Below are 25,966 nucleotides of genomic sequence, written 5' to 3'. Positions count from 1 at the left end.
ATTGGTCACGCTCCTTGGTCGTGCTCCTTGAGGTGGGGCGATGTTAGGGGTCGGCGCTGCAGGGCCTGATGTGGTCGGAGGTTGTGGAGGTTGGCTCTTACCCCAGCGGGTTTGCGCTGATCGCACGAGCGTTGTGTGTGGGGTCCCGTCGGGGGCGGGCCCGGTGCTTGGTGTGACGTCACGTCGGGGGCGGGCCTCGTGTTGCTCCATGGGGCGGACTTGATGGCGGCGGCTGGGTGTATAAGTAGACAAGTTGATGTGTGGGTCTCATTTCAATAGTGGTTCAGAGGTTGTTGCGGGTCTTTGAGAGTGTCGGGCATCCCGTTTGAGTGCGTTTTGTGACTCTGAGATGGGAGGGTTGTTGCTCATGCGTCTCTCTCTCATGAGGGATGTTTAGGTAGCTGGTGAGGAGTACTGTCGAGGGTTGTTGTATAGGCCAGGTGTGTGAGCGTTGGGTGGAGTTAGGTGTTTGTTGGTTTGTTTGTTGGGGTACTTCAGGGAGTGTTGGATCAGAGGTGTAGGAGTATTCTTATCGGAGTGAGTGTGTTTCTTTGTAGGAAGTCAGCATGTGATATTTCAGTAGTCTGCTGGGTGCTGGTTCAGTCTCATCTCTTTCACGTCCTGTTCCTGGTTTGAAGGCTCGTAGTGGGGGGGGTAGGGCCAGTTGGGGGCCGTAGTCAGGCTTAGTGTTGTTGTTAAAGTGTTGTTCTTGTGCTAGGAATGGCAAGGAGATATCATGAATATGTCCTGAGGAGTGCTGTGAAATTCCAGCGAAATTCCTTCTCGTATGACCTCCAGTACCCATTTGTCTGAAGTGATCTTGACCCATCGCTGGTACAATAAGGACAATCGACCCCCTATCTCCTCATTCCGGTGGTGGGTCGGCAAAATTTAATTGGGGGGTTCATTATGGGCTGTCGACTACAAAAGGACTGAGACCTCCCAAAGGGCCAAGACCTCTGAAATGTCGAGTTTCTAAAGGGGCGAAAGCAATAGTAGCCCCTAGATCGACTCCTCATAGGCGAGGGGCACTGTAACTGCTTTCTCTTATCTTCTGGTACCTGGGGAACAGGAACTTCACCCCATTTACTAGCCAGCTTTTCCAATTCGTTTCCTAATACAAATGATCCTTTAAAGGGCATCTTTGTAAGATTTGCCTTGGAGGTTGTGTCTGCTGATCAATTCTGCAGTCATAGTTGTCTTCTGGACGCCACCACTGAGGCCACTCCTCTGGCTAAAGTACGGATTAGATCCGAGCCAGAGTCAGCCAAAAAGGTGGCGGCAGGTTCAGTAACAGCTCTGGAATTCACCCCTCAGTTATCCAACACTTATGAGAGGAGTAGGCACCAATGAGCTATCAAGGCATAACAAGAAGCAATCTGTAAGGTCACTGCTACTGCATCAAAGGCCTGTTTAAGGATGAACTCCATCCATCTATTGTGCGCATCATTTAATGCTGCTCCTCCTTCCACTGGGATAGTTGTTTGCTTAGAGACGGCACAGACCAGCGCATCCACTTTAGGGAAATACAAACACTCTCTCTCTGCCAGATCCAGTGGGTATAGAGCTTCTAAAGCTCATCCCCCTTTAAAACTTGCTTCTGGGACATCCCATTCCAGGTCAATCAACTCCTGGATGGCTTCCAGTACTGGAAAGTAGCAATGTAGGGAAATCAGAATGGGATTCTTCTTTGGTTCAGTCATAGAGTCCACCCCAGGAACTCCCAGCATCTTCAGGCTCTGGGAAACCAGGGCAGGCAATTCGTCTCTATCAAAAAACTGTAACATAGTCAGATACGGTTCTAAGCCAGGGGGAACTTCCCCATCTTCCAAGGAATCCGTATCCTCCTCTTCATCCATGCTATCTGGGTCCCTGCCAAGGATACCCTTGGTTAGGTGGGGCATGCCTCGAGGTCTGCCGATAGGACTGGGAGTGGGGATGCTTTTCAGCTGAGGTTCCATCCAGACAGGGGCAAGTGAGATAGCAGACTGTTCCTGTACGAAGGCTTGAAGGCCCTGGAAAACTTCCACCCAACAGAAGGCATCCGGGTCCATGCCTAACCCAGGAGGTACTGGGGTAGGCATCGCTGAATTTCCTGCTCCCATGGAGGACCCAGTCACGGGGATACTCAGATCCGGGGTACTTCCAGTTAAGGCTGTGGCTAACCCATACTCTGAATGGAAGAGCCAGGTTTAGCAAAGTCCAGGGAAGCCATCTCTCCCTGGGTTTCCTCACAGTGCTGACATAAGTTGGAATCCAATTCAGATTCAGAAGGCCTAATGTGTCAAGCAGCGCAGAGAGAAAGGCGCTTATGTTTCTTGGCTGCAGGAGCCATTGCGGCAGTATACCATGCATTCTATCAGCTTGCGCTTAAAATTTTATGCGCACAAATTTCGGGCGCCTAGGCAAGAAGTGGCGAGGTGCATGCATAGCCCACGTGCCCAGTTTCACCGGCATTCTGCACTTAGTAGGTTGTATGCGTATGTATGCGCGCAACATTATGCCTGCAGCGCATGTGCAGAGCCGACGCACCTCGCGTTCTATGGATGGCAATACGGCATGCACAAAGATGTGCGCAAGATGGCGCCACCGCAGTTTACCACACGGTGTGCAGACCAAGCCTAAAGCGGGGCCTAGCCAAGCAAGGGGCCGCTCAACCTGCTTGGAAGCCCACTTTCGCTTACCTCAACTGGATTGGGAATGGCATTGTTATGGCGCACTGAGCAAGGAGATCGGAGGGAGGAAGTCCTACCGAAAACCCCTCCAAACGTCTCTGGTTTGTGAGGCAAATCTTCTTCTCTTTTTTTTTTTTTTTTTACTTACCTGGACTCAGCGCTTACCAGCTGAGTACAGAGACTGTCTCCGGCTGTGAGGGGTAGGGCTTTGGCCATCACCGCCACGCTCGACTTCCTACACCCGCTGCCTTTCAGCTACTTAAGCAGCAAAGCCCATGCCGGGAACCGGCTACCGGACCAAGGCACCCCTCAGAGGGATCTTGGAAATCACCTCAGGAATTCTCAACTGGGGGAGGGACCTTTAGGTATCAGCGCAGGAGAGTGAGGCTCAATTTTCTCCAATTTAAATGTAGAATTTCTCCTTCCAAAAAGTACAGCAATCCTTATAGGGAGAGGTACGTCCACCATCTGCTGGAGATGGAGAAATATTGAAGGGCTGAGGTTACTGCAAGGGTGTATCTAGGGTGACATCAGCTTTGAAATCTGACTCTGGCAGGAGAGCATAACTCATTGGTCCTGAATCCATCTGGCTACATGCTAGGAAATATTGAAAATAAAACTGTTCCAACAAGGAGGGACTGTTGAAAGGTTTCTTAAACTGGAAGGGGCAGTGATGATTTTTTTTTTTTTACAAGGAAAAAATGTCATTGAAAATTGCACCAAAGTATTTCTTAAAGGGGAAGGTTTGTCGCAAAACTAGAGGAGGAGACAAATGCTCCTTGACGGGAAGGATATGTTAAAAGGCAGGCTGATTAGCTCCTTAAAGATATAAGGTTGACAGCCAGGGTAGAGAGCACCTTTCCCATTGGAAGCAGCTGACAATGTCAAGGAAATGATTCCCATAGCGGAGGAGGAGGGGAAGGGTTTTGTAGGTAGTGCACACACTGACCTGTCACCTGGGTTGGTGCAATCTCCACAGCGCTACGGGTATACTGCTCTGCTAGCTCCTTCCTGACCGCTACAGTTGTCGGTCGCACCACCACCTCTGAAATGACAGGGAGAATCATTAAAAATCATACAAGCATCCACCCTGGAGTTGTGGCATCGCCACCATCACCTCCAAGGAATGGCGAGTAGAAACTACGGGAAGCAGAGGGAGGGCCTTACTTGGGTAGCGCACCCATTGTGTGGTGGCTCCAGCAGGTAAGGGATCCACAGACTGCTCCTCCGAGTTGGTGCCATATGCTGGCAGCTGGGGAAAGGAAATGCAGCAGCAGCATATCACCAATGGGACAGAAAAATAGGCAGATCGATTTATAGATCATGTCTTATCAGCTTCCCTCATCCATCCTGAATCCACCGACCCACAGGGCTATGCCAGCCTCTCTCTCTCCTCCTCCCGCCAGTGCTTTGCTAATTCCTGAATTTTTACACCTCCCTCCATTTCTTCTCTTATGCCTGAAGTTTCCAAGACGGCTGGGAGTGGCCATGGTTACAACCTTAACAATGAGCACATGGAGGCTAGATGTTTCTGAAAATAGCCACACTAGTAAGAAGACTAGGATGGGACTTAGGTGCTAGATTACCGTAAGTTTGGGGCTTGTAAGAACCTAAGGAAAAGATGGCAAGGCCTAAAATGGCCTAGCAGTGTGGGGGGGGGGGCCAGCATTGTAATGAACGTTAAACTTGCTTAAGACATATGGAGAGCACTGGTAGGAACAGGGCTGAGAGGTTGTGTAAAGAGCATGGTGATATGGGGGAGGGGGTGATGGGGTTTATTTACTCAAAGTGGTTGAGAATTGCAGAGGAAACCAAATGGGAAGTCTGGATGAACCAATTGGTCTTCATTTGCCGTCATTCACTGTTGCTGAGGGGCACCTAAATCAGCCCCTTCAAAAATCAACTAGGCCAGAGTGACTTCATTTGAGCTTCTAAAAAGTGGGTGGCTACAGAGGCAGAATTAAGGCAAAAAAAAAAAAAAAAAAAAGGAGCTAGGCATTTAGCATTAAACTTCAGCATTAGGCATCTAACTTAGAAACCTAAATCTAGGCAAATGAATTGCAGTCCTAGATTTAGACACATTTCTGGCTGAGCACTCGCCTACGTGAAACGCTAAGCATGTTATCCTGCTTTCTGAAGGGAAGGTGGCTTATGAGGCCTGGGAGGGGGTGCGCGTGTGTATGTTAGGGAGCGGGCTTGTCCCTATAAACTTGTTTTGTGTTCTGTCCACGCCACAATTTCAGAACATAACAGGGGGTGCAAGAGGATTGTGAAAGGAGCATTTTTTTTGTAGGGGGGGGGGAGGGAATGGGATGCACATATATGTGCAGACAGGTGCATCCTGGAAAGGGGAGGCTTCCATTAGCCTCCCCAGTGCACTCAGTTTTTCCTTCTGTTGCATCGCCTGCGTGTCTCCCTCTCTTACACTCCCTCACTCTGATGCTCTTTTTTCCCTCTCTGTCCTCTTTTCCCCATGCCTTAGGCTCCTCCGCTGCACCAAAGGATACCTGGTCCGGACGCCAAGACAGACAGGCGGGAGCACTCACCATCGGAGGGGTGGTAGCTTCAAATGCAGGCAAGGAGGGAAAAGAAAATGAAAGAAATCAGTGTAAGAGAAAGTCAACACCACAGAAATAAGTAACACACCTCTGTCCTAGGAGGGCCCTAACGGGGTGGCATCACTGCTACCCCGTTACAGGAAGCGTGACATCACTACTGCTGCTCACAGGATCGGTGACATCACTACTGCTCGCCTACAGGAAAAGGGAGTGAAAAGATGGCAGACGCACAACCCAAAGTCGCATGTTTAAGTGGCTCATGTGCTGTACTTGGAGCGATTCAACAGGTGTTGGGGCTGCCAGGAAGAATAGCAGAGTGGTTGCTGCAAAACGTTAGAAGTCCTTGCAGAAACACAGTCAACCATACAGCCGCAAGTCTGTCTGGCTGACTGCAGTGACAGACTTAAAACCCCACAGTTCCTAGTGGAAATGCAGACAACCACACAGCTTTTTTGTTTTGTTTTTTTAAGCAAATTATTTCACCCATAGCGTTGACAGCTGGCTCCACGTCAATTAAACAAGCAGCTGGGTCTGTCTGGCAGGCTTGCACATGGGACCTGGCACAACAACCACACTAGAACTGGTAATTATTTAGACTATTACAGAATGTTGTGGTTCAGCATGGGAAGGGAGGTTCGCTGGGGACGAACTAATGTTAGTATATAAAGGAGTGAGAGGCATCACACCTCATAATGTGAATGCTGCTCTCAAGCTGAATTGTCCAGCCAGAGCCCTCCGGTCAGGATCCCAACTGAATTTAGATGTCCCTTCTTTTAAGCATGTGCCTCTGGAAGAGTCCAGGGAAGGCTTTTTTTTTTATGTTCGGGGGCCTATACTGTAGAATGTGTTGCCCTAGCAATTAAAAAATGAAACAGTCTTAACAGTTTTTAGAAAGATGTTACAGGCCTACTTGCACAAGCTTATCATCTATAGAAACTGTACAATAGAAAAATGAAGCCGTTTGAACTGTATTCTGAAAGAGATTGAGGCGTTTATTTTGCACAAGCCTGCCAACCAGAATCTATGATTTTAGTATACCGCTCGTTGGTCTGTTTTATATGTTTTACTGATTTATTGTTGTTGTTTTGATTATGTTATTGATGTGTATATGGGATTATGTATGTTTATTGTAAATAGCCTACAGTTCTAGATAGGTGATAAATTTAGAAAGAAAGAAAAAAAAAGATAGAAAGAAGTGGGGGATCTTGAATACTCATTTGCCTAAGATGGAATGCAAATGAAGAAGACAACAAAAATGGTCCTAAATAAGGAGAGAGAGAGCATTTAAAAGTGGTCACGCTCTGTGGCTGGCAGCAGGGATAGATCCCTGGAAGTATGTATTAATTAATTAATTAAGTAATTAAGTAAGTAAGGGCAAGAATAACCAGACAGCCTGGATGGGCCAGTTAGAGAGAAGCAGAAAATAACCATGTTACTATCGCCAGTTGCTTACAGGAAGCAGAAGATCACTGCTACTCCATGTGATATAAGGGATTGATGTTTTATGGTGGTTATAAGGGTTGTGGTTGTGTGAGTTTGTATGAATCGGGATGAATGAGGGGCTTTATAGAAGTATTTGCATATGAACAATATTAATTGAGTATATATTTATACAGTTGAAGAAATTATAATAAAATGACAATTATTAAGAATAAATATGAGTACTAGTTCATTTGGTGAGCATAAATAGGGACCTTGTGTTTTGAGGGATATCTTGTTCAATTACATTATTTCAACAAATGCAAGAAAAGGTGCTGTCTAAAGTGTTGCGAGAATCCTGCCCAGGCTGACATTATCTCCTTACATGATGATGCCAAGAAGTCAAACGCCCTCCTCATTTATACAACTTGTGGGCGAAAAGTACCTCATGATATCAGCTGGGAAAAGCTATTACTACTTATTTCTACAGCATTATTAGACATCCACAGCACTGCACAGATACACATAGGAGACAGTTCCTGTTCCGTAGAGCTTACAGTCTAGTAAAACATACAGGACAAAAGGAGAGACTTTGGAATTTAATTTATTAAGAAAATAGTTAAAACCCACAGGCTGTGATCAGGAGAAATCGGAGCTCAAGATTTAACAGCAGCCTATAAAATAAGGCAATAGTGTCCAGCATTTTAGGAATGGAAACATCTAACTCACCTTTGACCTCACTGGATTCATTCTCGGCTGGGGGAAGGGTGGGGAACTCGTTTTGCTGGAGATCAGCGCTCCCATCGGGGTGAATGTGCAGTGTAAAGTCACTTTCCCCAAGGATAGTGAGAGTCTGGTGAGACGTCAGGATGTGGTAACCCTTTCCAGCAGGACAGATCTCCTTAAATGCCGCTGAAAGGAAAACTCAGTGAAGCAAGAAGTCAGAGAGACATCTCAGGCCTTGAGGAGCCAGGGGAAAGGGCAGCAGGCCTCAGGCCCCAAGATGCCGAGGAAGGAGAGGGCCACACAATCCTGCCCAAAGAGCTGGAAGGAGGAAACATGCTCTGCCCTCAACCAACCAACCAGCTGGGGAGGGCGAGGACAGACACAAGCTCCTCCACTGAGGAGCCATAGGGAGAACACACATTCTTCCCCTAAGGAGCCAGGGGAGAGGGGGAGGAGGGTCGGTCTCAGCCACTTGTGGAAGAATGCCAGAGTTACTGTATAGCTGAGTGAACTGATATGGAGATACAATGACTTTACAGGATCTGGGTTGAGCATCTGGGTGGGCAAATGGAGAAATTACTTACCTGATAATTTTGTGTTCCTTAGTGTACAGATGGACTCAGGACCAATGGGTTGTGCTCCCCTGCCAGCAGATGGAGACAGAGTCAGGTTTCAAAGCTGACAACACCACAGATACACCCCTGCAGTGACCTCAGCCCTTCAGTATTCTCTTCAAAAGCTACAGTGGACATATTATCGAAAAAACCTGATTAAAAACTTGATTAAAAATGGATAACCATAACTGTACTCAACCAAACACTGAACCCCAGTAAGTTTATAGATGCCTTGATTTACGGACTGGATGACTGCTTACCCGTAATCTTTTGGAATCAATATCCATTACACGGGTGAATCCTTAGCACCGATCTTGAGCGGCCATGGCCGAAATGCTGAGTCCATCTGTCTACACTAAGGAAAACAAAATTATCAGGTAAGTAATGTGTTTATTTCCTAGTGTGTAGCCAGATGGATTCAGGACCAATGGGATGTACAAAAGCTATTCCCGAACAGGGCGAGATGCTGCCCATGATCCGGTTAATACCGCCTTTGCAAAGTCTGTGTCTTCTCAGTCTGAACTTCCAAGTGATAGAACCTGGAGAAGGTGTACAAGGAGGACCATATAGCCGCTTGGCAGATGTCGATGGGAGACAATAGTCTAGCTTCTGCCCATGAGACTGCCTGAGTCCTAGTGGAATGAGCTTTAACCTGAAGGAATAATGGCTTTCCTGCCTCCACATAGGCTCCTGTGACCACCTCCTTAATCCAGCGAGCTATGGTAGCCTGCGAAGCTAGTTCACCCTGCTTCCTTCCACCATGAAGGACAAACAGCCAGTCCGTCTTTTGGACTGGTTCTGAAACTTCCAGATACCGCACCAAAAGCCTACTGAAATTCAAATGGCGGAGGAGGCGGTATTCTTCTGCATCCTTGTGCTTATCTAGGGATGGTAACAAAATGGGACTGATTATAATGAAACTCCGAGACTACCTTGGGCAAGAAGGATGGAACGGTATGAAGCTGCTTCTGGAGTCACACGGAGGAACAGTTCCAGACATGACAATGCCTATAATTCGGAGATGCAACATGTCGAGCATATAGCCTCAAGGAACACCGTTTTCAGGGTTAATAAACGCAAGGAAAGACTGTGCAGTGGCTGAAAGGAGGGCCCTGCCAAAAACTTCAATATTGATTAAGATTCCACAAGGGAATGGGCCACCATAGGAGTGGTTGGGGGTGTTTCACCCCTTTCAGAAAACGGGCCATGTCCGGATGAGCAGACAGGCAGGTTCCATTCACCGAGCCGCTACCTGGACCTTCAAGGAGTTAATAGTCAAACTTTTATTCAAGCTGTCCTGCAAAGATTCCAGAATTAGTGGGATTTTGACCATCTGAGGGGAAACACTGCATTCCTTGCACCAGACCTCAAGTACTCTCCAGACCCACACACACATACTCCAAGCATGGAGTAAGGTGCAATTACTGCCGCTGATTATCCTCGCTTCATCAGGCAAGCCCTCTCAAGGGCCAGACCATACGACAGAGTAGAGTCGGATCATCCTGAAGGAACCGAACCTACTGTAGCAGGTCCCTGTGTAGTGGGAGACACAGGGGAGGGGAGGGGGGGGGGGGAAGAGTCTCCGCATGCCCATATACCAGGAATGCCTGGGCCAATCTTGAGCTACTACTAGGACTAATCCCCTGTGGCGCTCGATTCTGCGAATTATCCTGCCCAGGAGGGTCATGGAGGAAAGGCATATAGCAGCTCATCTTCCGGCCAGGTCTGAAAGAGAGCGTTAATCCCTAGAGTCAACTGATATCTTCTGCGACTGAAGAAATGGGGAACCTTCGCATTGTGAGATGCGGCCAGCAAGTCGATGGATGGAAGACCTCAGCGATCTACTTCCAGCTGAAAAGCTTTGGCCAACAACGCCCACTCTCATGGATCCAGACTCTCCCTGCTTAGAAAGTCTGCTCTGACGTTGTCTTTTCCTGCGATGTGGGAGGCTGAGATCATCTGTAGAGGTATTTCCACCCATTCCATAAGGAGATCTATCTCCTGTGACACTTGCTGGCTTTAGGTTCCGCCTGGCGGTTGATGCAGGCTACCGTTGTTGCATTGTCTAACATTAAGTGGACCACATGACCCTGAAGTATGTGGCTGAATTGTAGCCACATCAATCTGCCTGGGCTTCTAGACAGTTATGTTCCAGAGGGCCTCTTCCTTGGTCCAATGCCCCTGGGCCTTCAGTTCCTGACAGTGAGCTCCCCAGCCCCAGAAGCTCATGTCTGTCGTGAGGACCAGCCAGTTCGGAAGGTACAGGGGTACACCCCTGCCCAGATGAACTTCCTGCAGCCACCATGAAGCCAAGAGCATACTTCCATCGGTAAGTAAAGGCGAATTGAATAGTCTTGAGACAGTGGGTTCCAAAGTGACAGCAGGAAACATTGAAGTGGTCACATGTATGCCCTCGCCCACTGCACTCCTTCCAGGGTTGCCGCCATCATACCAAGGACTTGAAGATAATGAACATGATATGCCCGATGGTGTGGAACTAACAAAAACACTTGGGACATCAACTTCTTTATCCGCATGGTCGGGAGGAAGACCTTGCTCTGCTTGTTACATCAATAGCATGGGATCTTCTTAGTGTTTGGGTAATTGCCAGGTTCTTGTGGCCTGGTTTGGCCTCTGTTGGAAACAGGATGCTGGGCTTGATGGACCCTTGGTCTGACCCAGCATGGCAATTTCTTATGTTCTTATGAACCGGATTCCCAGATAGTCCAAGGACTGGGAGGGTTTGGGACTGCTTTTGTCCAGCTTTATGATCCAACCGAGTTCCTGAAGCAAGGAGGTCATCTTGTTGGTCACCCAGATACTCTTTTCTATGGACTTTGCCTGGATCAACCAGTTGTCCAACTACAGGTGCACCAGGATTCCCTCTTTTCTCAACGCTGCTGCTATGACCTTGGAAAATGTTCTGGGGGCGGTGGCCAGGCCAAATGGCAGTGTCTAGAACTGATAATTGTGACCCAGTACCGCTAAGCCTAGGAAGGCCTCAGATAGGACCAGGGAGGTTAAGAACTCCCCTGATTGTATGGCCATTATCAGGGAGCATAGGATTTCCTTGCGAAAATGAATCACTCATAGATGTCATTGACAATCTTGAGGTCCAGGATAGGGCAAAAGGAACCTTCCCTTCTTGGGTATGATGAAACAGATGGAATAACGCCCCATATTTTCATGGGGCGCAGGTACTAAGATTACAGCCCTCATCCTGAGGAGCCTTAATAGTGTAGTCTCCATTATTGCTTCTTGTGCTGGGAGTGGCAAGGAGATATGAATATGTCCTAAGGAGTGCTACGAAAACCCAGCACATATCCTTCTTGTATGACCTCCAGTACCCATTTGTCAAATGTGATCTTGACTCACCATTGGTAGAAGAGGGACAGTCAACCCCCTATCTCCTCATTCTGAGGGTAGGTCAGCAAAACTTCACTGGGGGGTTCAGGATGAACCTGAACCCGAGCCTGAAGTTCTCTTAGGCTGCCAACTCCAAAAGGACTGAGACCTCCCAAAAAACCTAGACCTCTTAAATATCGAGTTTCTGTAGACGACAAAGCTTTGGGACCCCTGGATCGACTCCTCATGAGCAAGGGGCACTGTAACTGCTTTCTCTTATCTTCTGGTAGTCGGGGTACTGGAGATTCGCCCCATTTACTGACCAGCTTTTCTAATTCTCTTCCGAAGAGGAATGATCCTTTAAAGGGAATCTTTGTAAGATTTGCCTTGGAGGTTGCATCTGCTGTCAATTCCGCAGCCATAGCTGTCTTCTGGCCACCACCACTGACGCCTCTGACTGAGATATGGACTAGGTCCAAGCTCGCACCAGCTAAAAAGGCGGCGGTGGGTTCCATAACCGCTCTGGAATTCACCCCCCTCGAGTCATCCACCTCCTGAGAGAGAAGCAGGCATGAATGAGCTACCAGGCCACAACAAGAAGCAATCTAAGATCATTGCTATTGTGTCAAAGGCCAGTTTAAGGATGGACTCCATCTGCCTATTGTGCATAATCCTTTAAGGCCACTCCTCCATCCACTGGGATAGTTGTTCGCTTAGAGATGGCACAGACCAGCGCATACACTTTAGGTAAACGCAAACGTTCTCTCGCTGCTGGATCCAATGGGTACAGAGCTTTTAACGCTAGTCCACCTTTAAAACTTTCTTCTGGGATATCCCATTCCAGGTCAATCAACTTCTGTATGGCTTCCAGTACTGGAAAGTAGCAAAAGGCTTTCCGTAGGGAAATCAGAATGGAATTCTTCTTTGTTTCTGTCATACAGTCTGCCCCAGAAACTCCCAGTGTCTGGGAAACCAGGTCCAGCAATTCATCTCTGTGGAAAAACAGTAACATGGTCCAATATGGTTCTAAACCAGGGGGGATTTCCCAAGCTTTCAAGGAATCTGGATCCTCGTCTTCATCCGTGCCATCTGGGTCCCTGCCAGGGTTACCCTTGGTGAGTCGAGACAGGCCTCGAGGTCTGCCGATAGGACTGGGAGAGAGAGGGCTAATCGGCTGAGGTTCTGTATGAATAGGGGCAAGTGAGGTAGCAAACTGCACCTGTATGAACGCTTGAAGACCTTGAAAGAATTCCACCCAAGAGAAGGCGGCCATGACCATGCCTAGCCTAGGAGGTACTGGATTATGTGCCGCTAAATTTCTCTCTCCCATAGTACAGAGAAGGGCAACCAAAATGATAAAGGGGATGGAACAGCTCCCCTATGAGGAAAGGCTGAAGAGGTTAGGGCTGTTCAGCTTGGAGAAGACACGGCTGACACGGCTGAGGGAGGATATGATAGAGGGGGCTACCAAAGGGCTACCAAAATGATAAAGGGAATGGAACAACTCCCCTATGAGGAAAGACTAAAGAGATTAGGACTTTTCAGCTTGGAGAAGAGACGACTGAGGGGGGATATGATAGAGGTCTTTAAAATCATGAGAGATCTAGAACAGGTAGATGTGAATCGGTTATTTACACTTTCGGATAATAGAAGGACTAGGGGACATTCCATAAAGTTAGCAAGTAGCACATTTAAGACTAATCGGCGAAAATTCTTTTTCACTCAACGCACAATAAAGCTCTGAAATTTGTTGCCAGAGGATGTGGTTAGTGCAGTTAGTGTAGCTGGGTTCAAAAAAGGTTTGGATAAGTTCTTGGAGGAGAAGTCCATTAACTGCTATTAATCAAGTTTACTTAGGGCAAAGCCACTGCTATTAATTGCATCAGTAGCATGGGATCTTCTTAGTGTTTGGGAAATTGCCAGGTTCTTGTGGCCTGGTTTGGCCTCTGTTGGAAACAGGATGCTGGGCTTGATGGATCATTGATCTGACCCAGCATGGCAAATTCTTATGTTCTTATGGATGACCCAGTCCTGCGGTTACTCAGATCTGGGGTACTTCCAGTTAAAGCAATGACTGACCCATCCTCTGAATGGGAGGAGCCGGGCTTAGCAAAGTCCGGGGAAGCCAACTCTCCCTGGGCTTCCTCATAGTTCTGACATAAGCAAGAATCCAAGTCGGACTGCAGCACTAATATGGACAAGCACGGCAGAAAGGTGCTTATGTTTCTTTGCTGCCAGAGCCATTGGCAATGGTAACTGCTTGTTCAGACGGCTCACGCTTAAAGTTTTACGCGCTCAGATTTCGGGCGCCTATGCGGGCTGCAGTGAGGTGCATACACAGCACATGCGCCCGGCTTTACTTGTATTCTGTGCCTAGTAAGTTGTATGCGTATGTACGTGCGCACCATTGTGTACACAGTGCGTGCGCAGAACCAACACACACTGAGCATACCAAAGCTCTACGGTGGGCAACACAGGCATAAAAACATGAGCAAGATGGCGCCGCCATGGCCTACCGCACAGTGTGCCGACCAAGCCTAAAGCAGGGCCTAGCTCACTGGGGGGGCCGATCAACCCGCTCAGAAGCCCACTTCCCCTTACCCTGACAGGATTGGGAACAATGTCGATATGGCGCACCGAGTAAGGAGACTAGAGGAAGTCGTATCGAAACCCCTGCAATGTCTCTGAATCAGGAGGAAAGCCTTTTTTTTTTTTAATCTTACCTGGGCTCAGCGCTTACCAGCTGAGTACAGAGATGGTCTCCAACTGCAGGGTGGGAGAGGGCTTTGGCTGTCACTGGCATGCTTGACGTCCTGCACCCACTGCCTTTCAGCTGCTTCAGCAGCAAAGTCAACGCCAGGAACCAGCTACCGGACCGAGGCACCCCTCAGAGGGATCTTGGAAATCACCTCAGGAATTCTCAACTGGGGGAGGGACCTTTAGGTATCGCCGCAGGAGAGTGGGGCTAAATGTTTTCTTCAATTTAAAAGTAGAATTTCTTCTTGCAAAAGATACAGTGATCCCCACAGGGAAAGCATGTCTGCATCTGGTGGAGACAGAGAAATACTGAAGGGCTGAGGTCACTGCAGGGGAGTACTTAGGGTGACGTCAGCTTTGAAACCTGACTCCATCTCCATCTGCTGACAGGGGAGCATAAACCCATTGGTCTTGAGTCCATCTGGCTACACACTAGGAAATTTCTGCCTTTGTCCCACTTCACTAAAAACCATGATCATTGTGCCAGTCCTTGCTAGGCCATTGGTCTCAGCAGAGAAGTGCTTCCAGGATACAAAGTGGAGGAAGGGCAACAAAACCCAGGAGAAATGAAAAGCAAGAGGACTTACCTGTGCCATCGGATGGACACCTCTCACAGTTCGAGCCCCAGGCCTTGCCTACACTGCAGCAGCACAGCTGTCTGGTCAGCCGGGTAGACAGAGGATGTTGGCACTGATGATCTGCGCTGACCAGCCGGAAACATAGACCCTTCTCTTCAGACTTCTCCACTGCAGGGAATCCAGGCCCCCACCCCACAGAAAACCACAAACAGCATTAAAGCCCTGTACATTAAGAACTGCCCCATTGACCTGGTCTACGCATGTTGACAATATAGAAATGGATCTCCGTGTTTACCCTTCAACCTCCTGAGAGTAGAAAGAGGAGAACCAGAACTGAATTTCCATGGCCTGCTAAAATGGATTCTAAAGAACCTTTCCCTTCCCCAGCCCCCCTCTCTAGTGCAGTGGGGAAATGGCCTATTGCCACAAGTACCTTCTCCCCATCTCACCCCATCCTTGGGTTGAGGGATTTCAGTACATACCAACACAGTGCGTGCGAGAGGGTCCCGGGATGTACCCTGGCTTACAGGTGCAGCGGAAGCTCCCCTGCGTGTTTAGGCACTCGCCATTCTGACAGACGCCTTGCATGACACACTCATTAATATCTAGGAGGAAAAGAGAGGGAGAGGGAGATGTCACACACACCTTTTAAATTTACTGCTTCAATCAATCACAGACTTCTCAAAAAGTCACTGCGATGGTTGTGGACCCGATGTATTATACCCTGGCAGTGGGTGCTGTTGAGTCTCTTGTAGCCCTGGGGGCAGTCGGTCCCATATTCCCCTCGGCTGGATCCAGTCTTCTGCACACCCGTGTCTGAAAAAAAGAACAGCAGTATTTATTGGGAGGGGGCAGAAAGGGTAATCAGAGGGAAGAGGGGAGGGAAAAAGGCAGGTGAAGAGTGAGAGAGGGAAAGAGTGAGGAGAGGAGAAATAAGTCACCTCCCTTCTTTCACCAACATAAACACTCTCCCCATTCCCACCTCAACAACCCTGGAAAACATGGGATACAACAGGGTCAGAGAATAAAACCTAAGCATAGCCCCAACCCCGGTACCTCCCCAAGCAGTTTTCTTCCTCCCCCTCCCACCTACAACCAACAGTCTGTGGAAATTTAAAATCATTCTCACCCCTTTTTTTTCCCGGTACATGTGGCTAAAAATCTAATACCTCTTTTGAAAGAGGGAGCTCAGCACCTCCCTAGCTCCCCAAAGGAGAGACATCTCTTCCCATGCCCACAAGGATGTGTACAATCCTGGGAACTACCCTGCACTCCCCCCGACTGCACTGAGCAGACTGTAGTCAGACCGGGTCGGTGTTTAGGGGGAAGGGCAGGGAAGATCTGTGGCAGCAAGAAGATGCGCAGGCCGGACAGGCTGCAGTCAGACCATACGAGGATTACAGGGGGTGGAGAGGAGGGACTGAGGACCCACTGCAGCAGAATGCATGTGCTGCATCTTACTGGCCCAGGTCAAATCCAGTGCTCTCCCCGAAAACACACATTCTAGAGGGTCCCAAGCCAGTGAGTAAACAAAAAAAAAACAATCCCTCCCCCTCCCATGGCTTATACCGGGGTGTGGGGGATTTTTGAGTCTTGGTGTATAGAACACAAAGTGAGCCCCTTTCGGGCTTTGGTGTCAGATATCTTGTCCTTTTTACAGGCCGGCATGACTAAGGGCTTATCGTGCAGCTCTCTAAGGGTGCAGGTGTTGGCCCTAGGTTGCTTTCGAGGTAAGATTCAAGGGGTAGCCTTAGCTGCACATCTGGACGTTGTGCAATTTGTCCAAGGTGTGAAACATTTGCGCCCTCCGGTAAGGAATCCTTGTCCTTCGTGGAACCTTAATCTCAGAGGAGCAGGGCTTGTGTTTACGGGCAGCCGCGAATCCCAAGTCGCAGCGGCCCGAGAAGAGGAAGAAGCCTGGTAGCAGGGCTGTCGCAGAGCCCATCCTGCGACGACCCGCGAAGAGGAGGCCCAGAGGTGAGAGAGAGGCTGAGGGTCTGTAGAAGGTGTGTGTGTGTGCATGTATGAGATGAGTTGAGAGATTGTGTGTGAGAATGAGAAAATGAATGTTTGCAGAGACAGCATGTGCTTGAGCAAGACAGCACGTGGGAGTGAGAGAGAGCCTGTGTGTGTGAGAGTCAGACAGCATGTGCCAGTGAGAGACTGTGTGTATGAATGATTGTATGAGAGAGAGCATGTGACAGTGAGAGCCTGTGTGTGAGAGAGAGAAATGCATGTGAGAATGAGAACCTGTGTGTTTGAGGGAAGAAGATGGAGAGAAAAGAAACAGAAAAAAAGACAATATAAAAGGAATTGGCAAAAAAAAATAAGAAAGGGAAGGTGGGAAAAAATAAGAAAGGGAAGGTGGGAAAAAAAAGCCTGTGACCAACCAATTAGAAAATGAAGATCAGACAGCAAAGGTAAAAAACAAAATAAATTACTTTTTAGTGATTGGCACATGTAATCTTTGGGATGTGCAAGAACAGCACTTTCTCTATGCGGATCTCACAATGTACGAGATCAGAATGGAGAAAATGGAAGCCCACAGGGCCTGCACAGAGGAGGCAGCAGAATGGGCTTCAGTGTCAGTAGCAGCAATCGGCGCCTCCCCAATAGCCATGTGGCAGCAGTGTCAGTGGCAGCAGAGGAATGAGAGAGGCTCTGAGGTTGCTGGCAAAAGAGAGGGGGGGTCTGCCTTTAGTGTGTGCATGTGAATGAATGGGACTCTGCATGGGGGTGTGTGTGTGTGAATGCATAGGTGCCTGCCTGGGGGTGTGTGTGTGTGTGAGAATGAATTGGTGCCTGCCTGGAGGATGGAGCGGGAGTGGTGTGAAAATGAATGGGAGCCTGCCTGGGGTTCAGTGTGTGTGTGTGTATGTGTGTATGTGAGGGAGCCAGTGAGTGTGAGATCATGAGTGTGTATGAGAAATCCAGGGGAGTAAGAGTTTGGTGGGGGGGGGGGTGGGTGGAGGGGGAGAGAGTGTTTTAATTAAAGATTTAGCTAATGAAATTCAGCAACAAAAAAGTCACTAAGCAGGTAAGGTAAAGAATTATTTGTTTTTGCTTTATTAATAAATACAGAACATATATTAAAATTATAACTTTTTGTTATTAATTAGAGCTACAAATATTACAAAATTATGGATTTTTCTAGAAGTGACATACCATCCAAGTTATGCTCGGTTTTTTATGAATTTTGACACACTGAGCGCAAAAGGTTGGCCATCACTGATCTAGGGTGATGTCAGCTTTGAAACCTGACTCAGTCTCCATCTACTGGCAGGAGAGCATAAACCCTTTGGTCCTGAGTCCATCTGGCTACACACTAGGAAACTGGGAAACTACAGACTGTTGAGCCTGTTGTCAGTACCAGGAAAAATGGTTGAAACTATTTTAAAGAGCAAAATTACTGAAGATATAGACATCGTTTAATGGGACAATGTCAACATCGATTTAGCCAAGTCTTGCCTCACCAATTTGCTACATGTTTTTGAAAAGCATGAATAAACATGTGGATAAAAGTGAGCCACTTGATACAGTGTATTTGAATTTTCAGAAAGCGTTTCAGAAAGTATCTCATGAGAAACTCATGAGGAAATTAAAAAGTCATGGGATAAGAGGCGATGTTCTGTTATGGATTGAGAACTGGTTAAAAGATACAAAACTGAGAGCAGGGCTAAATGGTAACTTTTCTCAATGGAAGAATGGTGAAAAGTGGAGTGCCCCAGGGATCTGTACAAGAACCACTGCTTTTTAACATATTCCTAAAATGACCTAAAAGAAATAGAAATGAGTGAGGTGATCAAATTTGCCGATGATAATAAATTAATCAAAGCTTAAATCACAAGAGGATTTTGTGACACTGGGAGACTGGACATCCAAATGGAAGATGAAATTTAATGTGGGCAAGTGCAAAGTGATGAATGTAGGGAAAAGCAACCCCCAATTATACCACAATGTAAGGTTCCACATCGGGAGTCACCAGGCAAGAAAGGGATCTAGGTGTCATCAAGAATAATGATGAAATCCTCTGCTCAGTGTGCAGCAGCAGCCAAGAAAGCAAAATGAATGCTAAGAATTATTAGGAAAAGAATGGAGAATAGAACAGAGAATATTAAATGCCTCTGTATCGCTCCATGGTGAGACTACAACTTGAACACTGTGTGCAGTTCTGGTCACCGCATCTCAAAAAAGACATAACAGAATGAAAAAAGGGTGACCAAAATGATAAAGGGGATGGAACAATTCCCCTATGAGGAAAGGCCAAAGAGGTTAGGGATCTTCAGTTTGGATAAGAGTGAGTGAGGAGAGCTATGATAGAGGTCTATAAAATAATGAGTGCAGTGGAACAGGTAAATCAGTTGTTTACTCTTTCAGAAAGTACAAAGTCTAGGGGACACACAATAAAGTTACTCGGTGATACATTTAAGACAAATAGGAGAAATTTTTTTATTCAACATATATTTAAACTCTGGAATTCATTGCCAGAGGATGTGGTAAAAGCTGTTAGTGTAGCTGGGTTTAAAAAAAGTTTAGACAAGTTCCTGGAAAAAAAAAAGTCCATAACCCATTATTAAGGTGGACTTGGGGGATCCATTGCTTGTCCCTGGGATAAGCAGCATGGAATTTATCGACCTTTTGGGATCCTGCCAGGTACTTGTGACCTGGATTGGCCACTGTAGGAAATAGGAAACTTGGCTTGATGGCCCTTTGGTGTGACCTAGTATGGAAAATCTTGTGTTCATATAAAATTGATGGACACAAGGAAAAGGTTTTTCTTTTTGTGCGCCTACTTCATGGAAAGCATTACCACTGACCCTCAGGAACACAAAATTAGTAACTGTTTAGAAAGCTATTCAAGACTTTGCTATTTGTCCAGGCTTTTGCTTAAAGCCATATTGTTTCTTATTCTTTTAAATCTATTACTTTTTTTCAGTTTATGATGATGATATTTTCTGTTATCTGATTTTTTTTATCTTGAGATGTGTACATCACCTTGAGTATTCCTGAATTGATAAGTGATTGATTGATAAATGGAAGAAATACATAAATAAAGACAAATAAGCATTTGGGGAGAATGAGGGAAAACAATTATGGGGTTATTTTGTAACACTGCACCTAAGCTGGCAAATACAGGCATAAGTTACCCCTCCACACATTTACACCTGTACAGCATATTTTCCTTAAAATTTGTGTGTCCATTTTTTTTTTTTAAATCCAAAAGCATGCACACAAGTTTAAACCCCTCTCTGCCTCCACTCAGTTTGGGCAAACAGACACATATACAGGTCAGGCACATGTAAGCAATTTTGTAAAAGGACGAATTTTGTATATAAAACACTGTTTCACCCATGGGCATCCCTTTGAAAATTATCCTCAAAGTCTCAAAGGTGGGTTAATGGTTTAATTGACGATAGGGACCATTTCATCTCACTAACAGGCACTCTGTGAATTCAAAACCTTGCAAAAAACACATTTGGCACATAAGAATACAAGAAATGCAATGCTGGGTCAGACCAAGGGTCCATCAAGCCCAATATTCTGTTTCCAACCGTGGTTCACCAATAACCTGGCAGTATCCCAAATAGTAGATAAATGCTGCTTAATGCCCAGGGATAAGCAGTGGCTTTCCTCGGGTCTATCTGGATAATTACAGTTTATGGATTTTTCCTTCAGGAACTTGTCCAAACCTTTTTTAATCCTGCTATGCTAACTGCCTTTACCACATCCTCTGATAATGATCTCAGAGTATCTCCTAAATATTTTTATTTTTTGAAAGCATAAAACAGATTTGCATTTACCCCTTCCACTCCATGCATGATTTTACAGACCTTTATCATATCTCCCCCTCAGCCATTTCTTCTCCAAGCTGAAGAATACTAAGCTCTTTAGCCTTTTCTCATAGGGGAACCATTCCATTCTCTTTGTTGTCTTGGTCACCCTTTCCTGAACCTTTTCTAATTCTGCTATATTTTTTTTGAGCTGTGATAATCAGAATTGCACACACCACTCTAGATGTGGTTGCACCATGGAGCAATACAGAGGTATTATGATAGTCTCAGTTTTATTCTCTATTCCTTTCCTAATAATTTCTAACATTCTATTTGCTTTTTTTCTATTGGGAAAACAGAACAAGCTAGACTGCTGCAGATCATTACACAAACACTACGAGGCTGTTGCAATACAGTGCACTCAGCCTAGCACACAGCTTAGACGTGCGTTTGGATGCACTAGAATAACTCCCGATGCAATAGTGGGATTAACGCGTCCAAAACGCGTATCCAAACGCACTTATCACATGTAAATGCCATGTAGATGAGGCTATTAGCTAGTACCCCGATGCAAAAAAAAAAATCACTGTGCGCCCAATGCGGACATTTTAACATGCAAAATTTAACACCAGCCCCGAAGCAGGTGTTAAGTCTTGAAGCACCCCAAGCCTCAACAAAAAAGCAAAAAATACTGATTTTCTGTGGTTCCTCCAACTTAATATCATTGTGATACTAAGTAGGAGGAACCACAGAAACCAGCATCATGGGGGAAAAAAAAAGTCTTGATGGCAGTTAGCTTAGGAAACGGATGCTCAATTTACCAGCGTCCATTTTCCTAATCCATGGCTGTACGCAGGTTAGGAAAACGGACACTCAATTTAGAGTGTCCGTTTTCCTAACCTGCAAAGTCACATGTCCTGGGTGCCCGATGCCAAGGACGCGCTAGGGATGCACAATTTATCCCTAGTGCGTCCTTTTTAGCGTGGCACCTCATTAACATATCGCACTGTGCACCCAGGACAGGTGGATGGGCGCACATTAGGAAAACGGACACTCACTGCTAGCGCCCGTTTTCTACATGCTCATATTGCATCAGCCCCTATATAAAAACATAAGAAAATGCCATACTGGGTCAGACCAAGGGTCCATCTAGCCCAGCATCCTGTTTCCAACAGTGGCCAATCCAGGCCATAAGAACCTGGCAAGTACCCAAACACTAAGTCTATTCCATGTAACCATTGCTAATGGCAGTGGCTATTCTCTAAGTGAACTTAATAGCAGGTAATGGACTTCTCCTCCAAGAACTTATCCAATCCTTTTTTAAACACAGCTATACTAACTGCACTAACCACATCCTCTGGCAACAAATTCCAGAGTTTAATTGTGCGTTGAGTAAAAAAGAACTTTCTCCGATTAGTTTTAAATGTGCCCCATGCCAACTTCATGGAGTGTCCCCTAGTCTTTCTATTATCCGAAAGAGTAAATAACCGATTCACATCTACCCGTTCTAGACCTCTTATGATTTTAAACATCTCTATCATATCCCCCCTCAGTCGTCTCTTCTCCAAGCTGAAAAGTCCTAACCTCTTTAGTCTTTCCTCATAGGGGAGCTGTTCCATTCCCCTTATGTGCCAGCAGAATCCCTCACCTCAGTCACAAGCAGAGCCCAGACAGACCCTTACCAAATATGGAATAAGGGACCAGAAATCAGAAGTAGAATTCTTCAGACTAGGGCCGGATTTAAGATTTTGGCATTCATAGACAGGACTCGACAGTGGGGATGGGGAGAACATGGTTCCCCCACCCCCAGAAATCACACAGCAAGGAAGGGATCCACTTTTGGGAAACTGGAGAATGGGGAGAGAACCAGAATGCTAATGCAGCATCCCTTGACGTGAGACCGGTATACAGCCCTAAAGGAAACTCCTCTTCAGGCCAGGTATTTGGCACCTTCAAAATTTGGCAGCCTAGGTAGTTACATATGCTTAAATCCAGCCCTGCTTCATAAAAAAAAAATCTGAAATCCCTTCTGCTCCCTGCAACTGCCTGGGAAGATGGAAAACAGGAAAGGAGGGGCTGGTTTAAACAGCAGAGTAGCTCCAGCCTCACTCCCTCCCTTCTGGTTCCCTGCAGCACAAGCTGAAAACTCAGGTCCTGTCTTACGTGTAAACACTCAGAGTGAGTCAAACCACTATAAATCAAAATATAAAATCCAACATAAACAAAGCCATGGTGAAAGGCAGCCCTTGGTGTGGCTGTTCATTTGTGCACAAGAAAGATGTGAGGACAAAGTGATTAAAAAGTGCTGATGACCCTCCGAGTTTGCGCAGCTGTCAGGATCTATTGTTTTGCCGTGACCGGTCTGCCTAGTGGTTAAGCGAGCCCTGTCACCAGCCTCTGCCAGAAGATACCCCAATTCCCAGCCCTTGTGCTACACAATACCAAGTCGAAAAAAAAACCCCACAGACTAGAAGCAACTGTGCCCTGGGCTGAGGCTCAGCCAAACCCTGGCCTGGATGTAGGAGTGGGGGAAGGGCTACTTACAGTGCAGATGTGAGCACCTGTAACACTTGCTCTGCCCCCAGGAGGTGCCCACGCTGCCACAGCAGTCCTCCTGCTTCGTCAGGCCCGGGAGAGGGTTACTTCCACACTGCAGGAAAAACACCCCAAACAAGAAAACACTGTAAAAGTAAATCAAAGGTCCTAAATTCTGTCTTTCTTAACCGGATTAGAACTAGGAGTTCATGCATGCAGTGGGGGGGTGGGGGGGAGAGGAGGAAGGGGAATAAAACCAGGGCCAGATCAGCCTGACCAGTTTGTGACTCTCGACAGAAAGCAGGGGTACTGAGGGTGGGGGGGGGGGTCACTCACCGACTGCTTGGGCAGGGTCTCCTGGAAGCAACGTCCCAGAGGTTTGTGTGTGTGCGGGTGACTGGGGTGGGAGGCAGAGGACTTTGGGGCCGGGTGCTGAATGATATGCTGGGTGCCAGGCCCCTGACCCTCAGAGCTCAGGCTGTCAATTCGATGCACCTGAACCGAGGCGTCGGCGGGGTGATGAACTCGCACGTTCAGCAGCGGAGGTTGGACCTGTACTGGAAGGGGGGGGGGCGGGGAGGGGAGGAAAGATAAAGGGAAGCGGTGAGATGCACAAGTGTGTACCACTCACACAAAACACACAACCATCACACGAGCGACTGCACTACATGCAAGAGCCAACCAGAACAAGCGCCAAGAACTGTTCCGTGCCCATCATCTGCAAACACAGCTGAAGGCCAGGAAAATTCAGAATGCTGTCTTCTAAATAATATGCCATTGCCCCATCCCACCAGTACAGACTGGTCCCACTCCCCCCCCCCCCCCCCCCGCCCTCAGAGGGTGCCCGTCTCCCCACCCCCTAGCCCTGCCATCAGCACAAATCAAAAGATGCCCCTTTCCCTCCCCCTCCCCCCCCCCCCCCCAGCACAGATCGAGGGTGCCTCTCTCCTTGCACCTTCCGCCATTACAGACCGAGTGTGCCTCTCCTCCCCACACCTGCGACCATGCTTCTGAGTCCACGGGTCCCCACTGGCCTCTTTGGCCTGTCCGCTCTACCTTCCGAAGAGTGCTGTCCGGGCCTCAGTGGCACAGTGAAAGTGGAATGACTGATGCTGGTCCGCTGAGGTTTGCCCGCCGGCTGGTCCCCTGCGCTCTGGCTGTCTGAGATTACCTCCACGGCATAGACGGCGTGCTTACTGGAGACGGTATCCCCGTTGATGCCCTCAGTCGACAGGCCCTGGCGGCCGGCAGGGAACTGGCAGAAGCGGCCGGTGAACTCCGGTGGGCACTGGCAATGGTTGCGACTGTTGCACTGACCGCCATTCATGCATGGTAGGGGGCAGACAACTGCCAAGGTGAGCAGAGAGAGAAGAGAGTGAGCCTGCCTCTGTGCCACAGGAATGGCATATCCTGTGCATAAGATCCATGTATGTTCCCTAAAACTATGGCATAAAAATTAAGCCTATCGGTAAAGCCCTGAGATTTCTACGTCAGATCTGCTCATGGTACTCTTATTTTCTTATTTCTGCCTCAATTTCCCTGTCTCTCTCTCTCTCTGTCTTTCTAGCAACAATTGGGGGGGGGGGGGTCACAATATAAAACTCCAAGGGGGTAGATTCAGGAACAAAGTCAGGAGGTATTTGTTCACGGAGAGGATGGTGGATGCCCGGAATACCCTCTGATCGGAGGAGGGGGTGATAACAAGGAAAGTGGCAGACTTCAAGAAAGCATGGGATAAACACAGATTATCCCTGGTAGCAAGAGAATGGTAATGGGAGAACTATGCAGCCTTCACCGAGCAATGGATGCAGCCCTGGGCAACAGTGATAGGACTGCATTGTGCTTCCTGGATGGCATGGGGTAACCCACACGGAGAGAGCGGCAACTGCAACTCTAAAAGGGGACGTGGTGGGATTGGGGGTAGCGTTCCATGTGGGAATTTGGTCTGCTTTAGGTACATAGCATGTAAAATCGCTGCTGGGCAGACTGGATGGCCTTTTGGTCTTCATCTGCCATTCACTACGTTACTATGTTACTCTGTCTTTCAGATCTTGCTCCAAATTTCATTTTCCCTGTCCTAGACACTTCATAAAGAAACATTTTCCACACTTTGGATGTCTCAGGAACTGCACAATGGAAAAAAAAAAAACCACCCCAAAAAAACAGCACTGCTTATTTCTGGCCAGCCTCCCAGCCAAAACAGATTGCCAGTACTTAGCAAAATAGCCGTTACCTCTCACTGGCTCTTCTTATGATAGCACAGAGCAGGGACGACCCTCGTCAGCTGCACAATACCAGCACAGACCAAGGGTGCCCTTCTCAGATTCTGATCATTTTATTATCGGCATGGCAATTTTACATGTCAGGCCAAAGTAATAGACAGAATGAAAGAAAGGAAAACATACAAAACGATAACAGTAAAGTTACGGGTTAAGGAAAGAACAATATCAGGTTTTGGTGCTGGCCTGCTCAAATGTAATTTCTAGTCTGGTGGCAGGGTACAGCATATCTATTTTGTTTCTCTAGTTGCTGTTTCTCCTATTTTCCCCCAGGGTTCTACGGAATTTTTCCTGCTCCTTCTATTGTGGGAATTCTTTGATTTTTTTTTTTCTCTCTCAGCTTTGGGGATTGTGCAGCTCTGAGGTCTTTGTATTTTGCACAGCACAGAAGGGAATGCATTTCTGTTTCTGGTTCTCCAGTGTTGAATTGCTTAGAGTCTGTTTCTAATTTCTGGTCCCTTGTTCTGTATTTGATGAGGGTCTGCCTCTGCTCTGTGCATGATTAAGCTGAGGGATTCTGCTAACATGTAGTTTCTATGTAGGATTCTGTAGCAGACACTTGGTTCTGGTTTTGTAATTTGTACTTCAGGACAGGAGACATTGGTGGTCTAATCTAGGACATGCTGCAACAGGATAAAACCAAGGGTGCCCTTTTCCCTGTGTCTGATGCCAGCACGGTTGAGGGAATCCTCCTCCCTGCATCTGACAT

At 47.3% G+C, this 25,966-nt stretch overlaps 1 protein-coding gene across 9 annotated transcripts in view; it reads right to left on the bottom strand.

The window, feature by feature from the left end:
* LTBP3 (latent transforming growth factor beta binding protein 3) overlaps nt 1–25,966 on the bottom strand; it is a 91,042-nt gene that overhangs the window by 52,537 nt on the left and 12,539 nt on the right. For 2 of the 9 annotated variants that reach the window (XM_029614038.1, XM_029614040.1), the window contains exons 2-11: nt 23,975–24,325; nt 23,315–23,535; nt 22,988–23,093; nt 15,396–15,488; nt 15,155–15,277; nt 14,682–14,864; nt 7,382–7,564; nt 5,183–5,238; nt 3,843–3,927; nt 3,625–3,720 (exon numbers count right to left, since the gene is read on the bottom strand). In XM_029614038.1, the coding sequence (XP_029469898.1) occupies nt 3,625–3,720; nt 3,843–3,927; nt 5,183–5,238; nt 7,382–7,564; nt 14,682–14,864; nt 15,155–15,277; nt 15,396–15,488; nt 22,988–23,093; nt 23,315–23,535; nt 23,975–24,325 (1,497 nt within the window). The remainder of the gene's footprint in view (nt 1–3,624; nt 3,721–3,842; nt 3,928–5,182; nt 5,239–7,381; nt 7,565–14,681; nt 14,865–15,154; nt 15,278–15,395; nt 15,489–22,987; nt 23,094–23,314; nt 23,536–23,974; nt 24,326–25,966) is intronic. The other 7 variants (XM_029614042.1, XM_029614041.1, XM_029614043.1 and 4 more) reach the window with 7 other exon arrangements.

This window comes from Rhinatrema bivittatum, chromosome 8 (genome assembly GCF_901001135.1).
Source record: "Rhinatrema bivittatum chromosome 8, aRhiBiv1.1, whole genome shotgun sequence".
NCBI classification, from domain to species: Eukaryota; Metazoa; Chordata; class Amphibia; order Gymnophiona; family Rhinatrematidae; genus Rhinatrema; species Rhinatrema bivittatum.
This window is presented reverse-complemented; position numbering and strand designations above follow the sequence as displayed.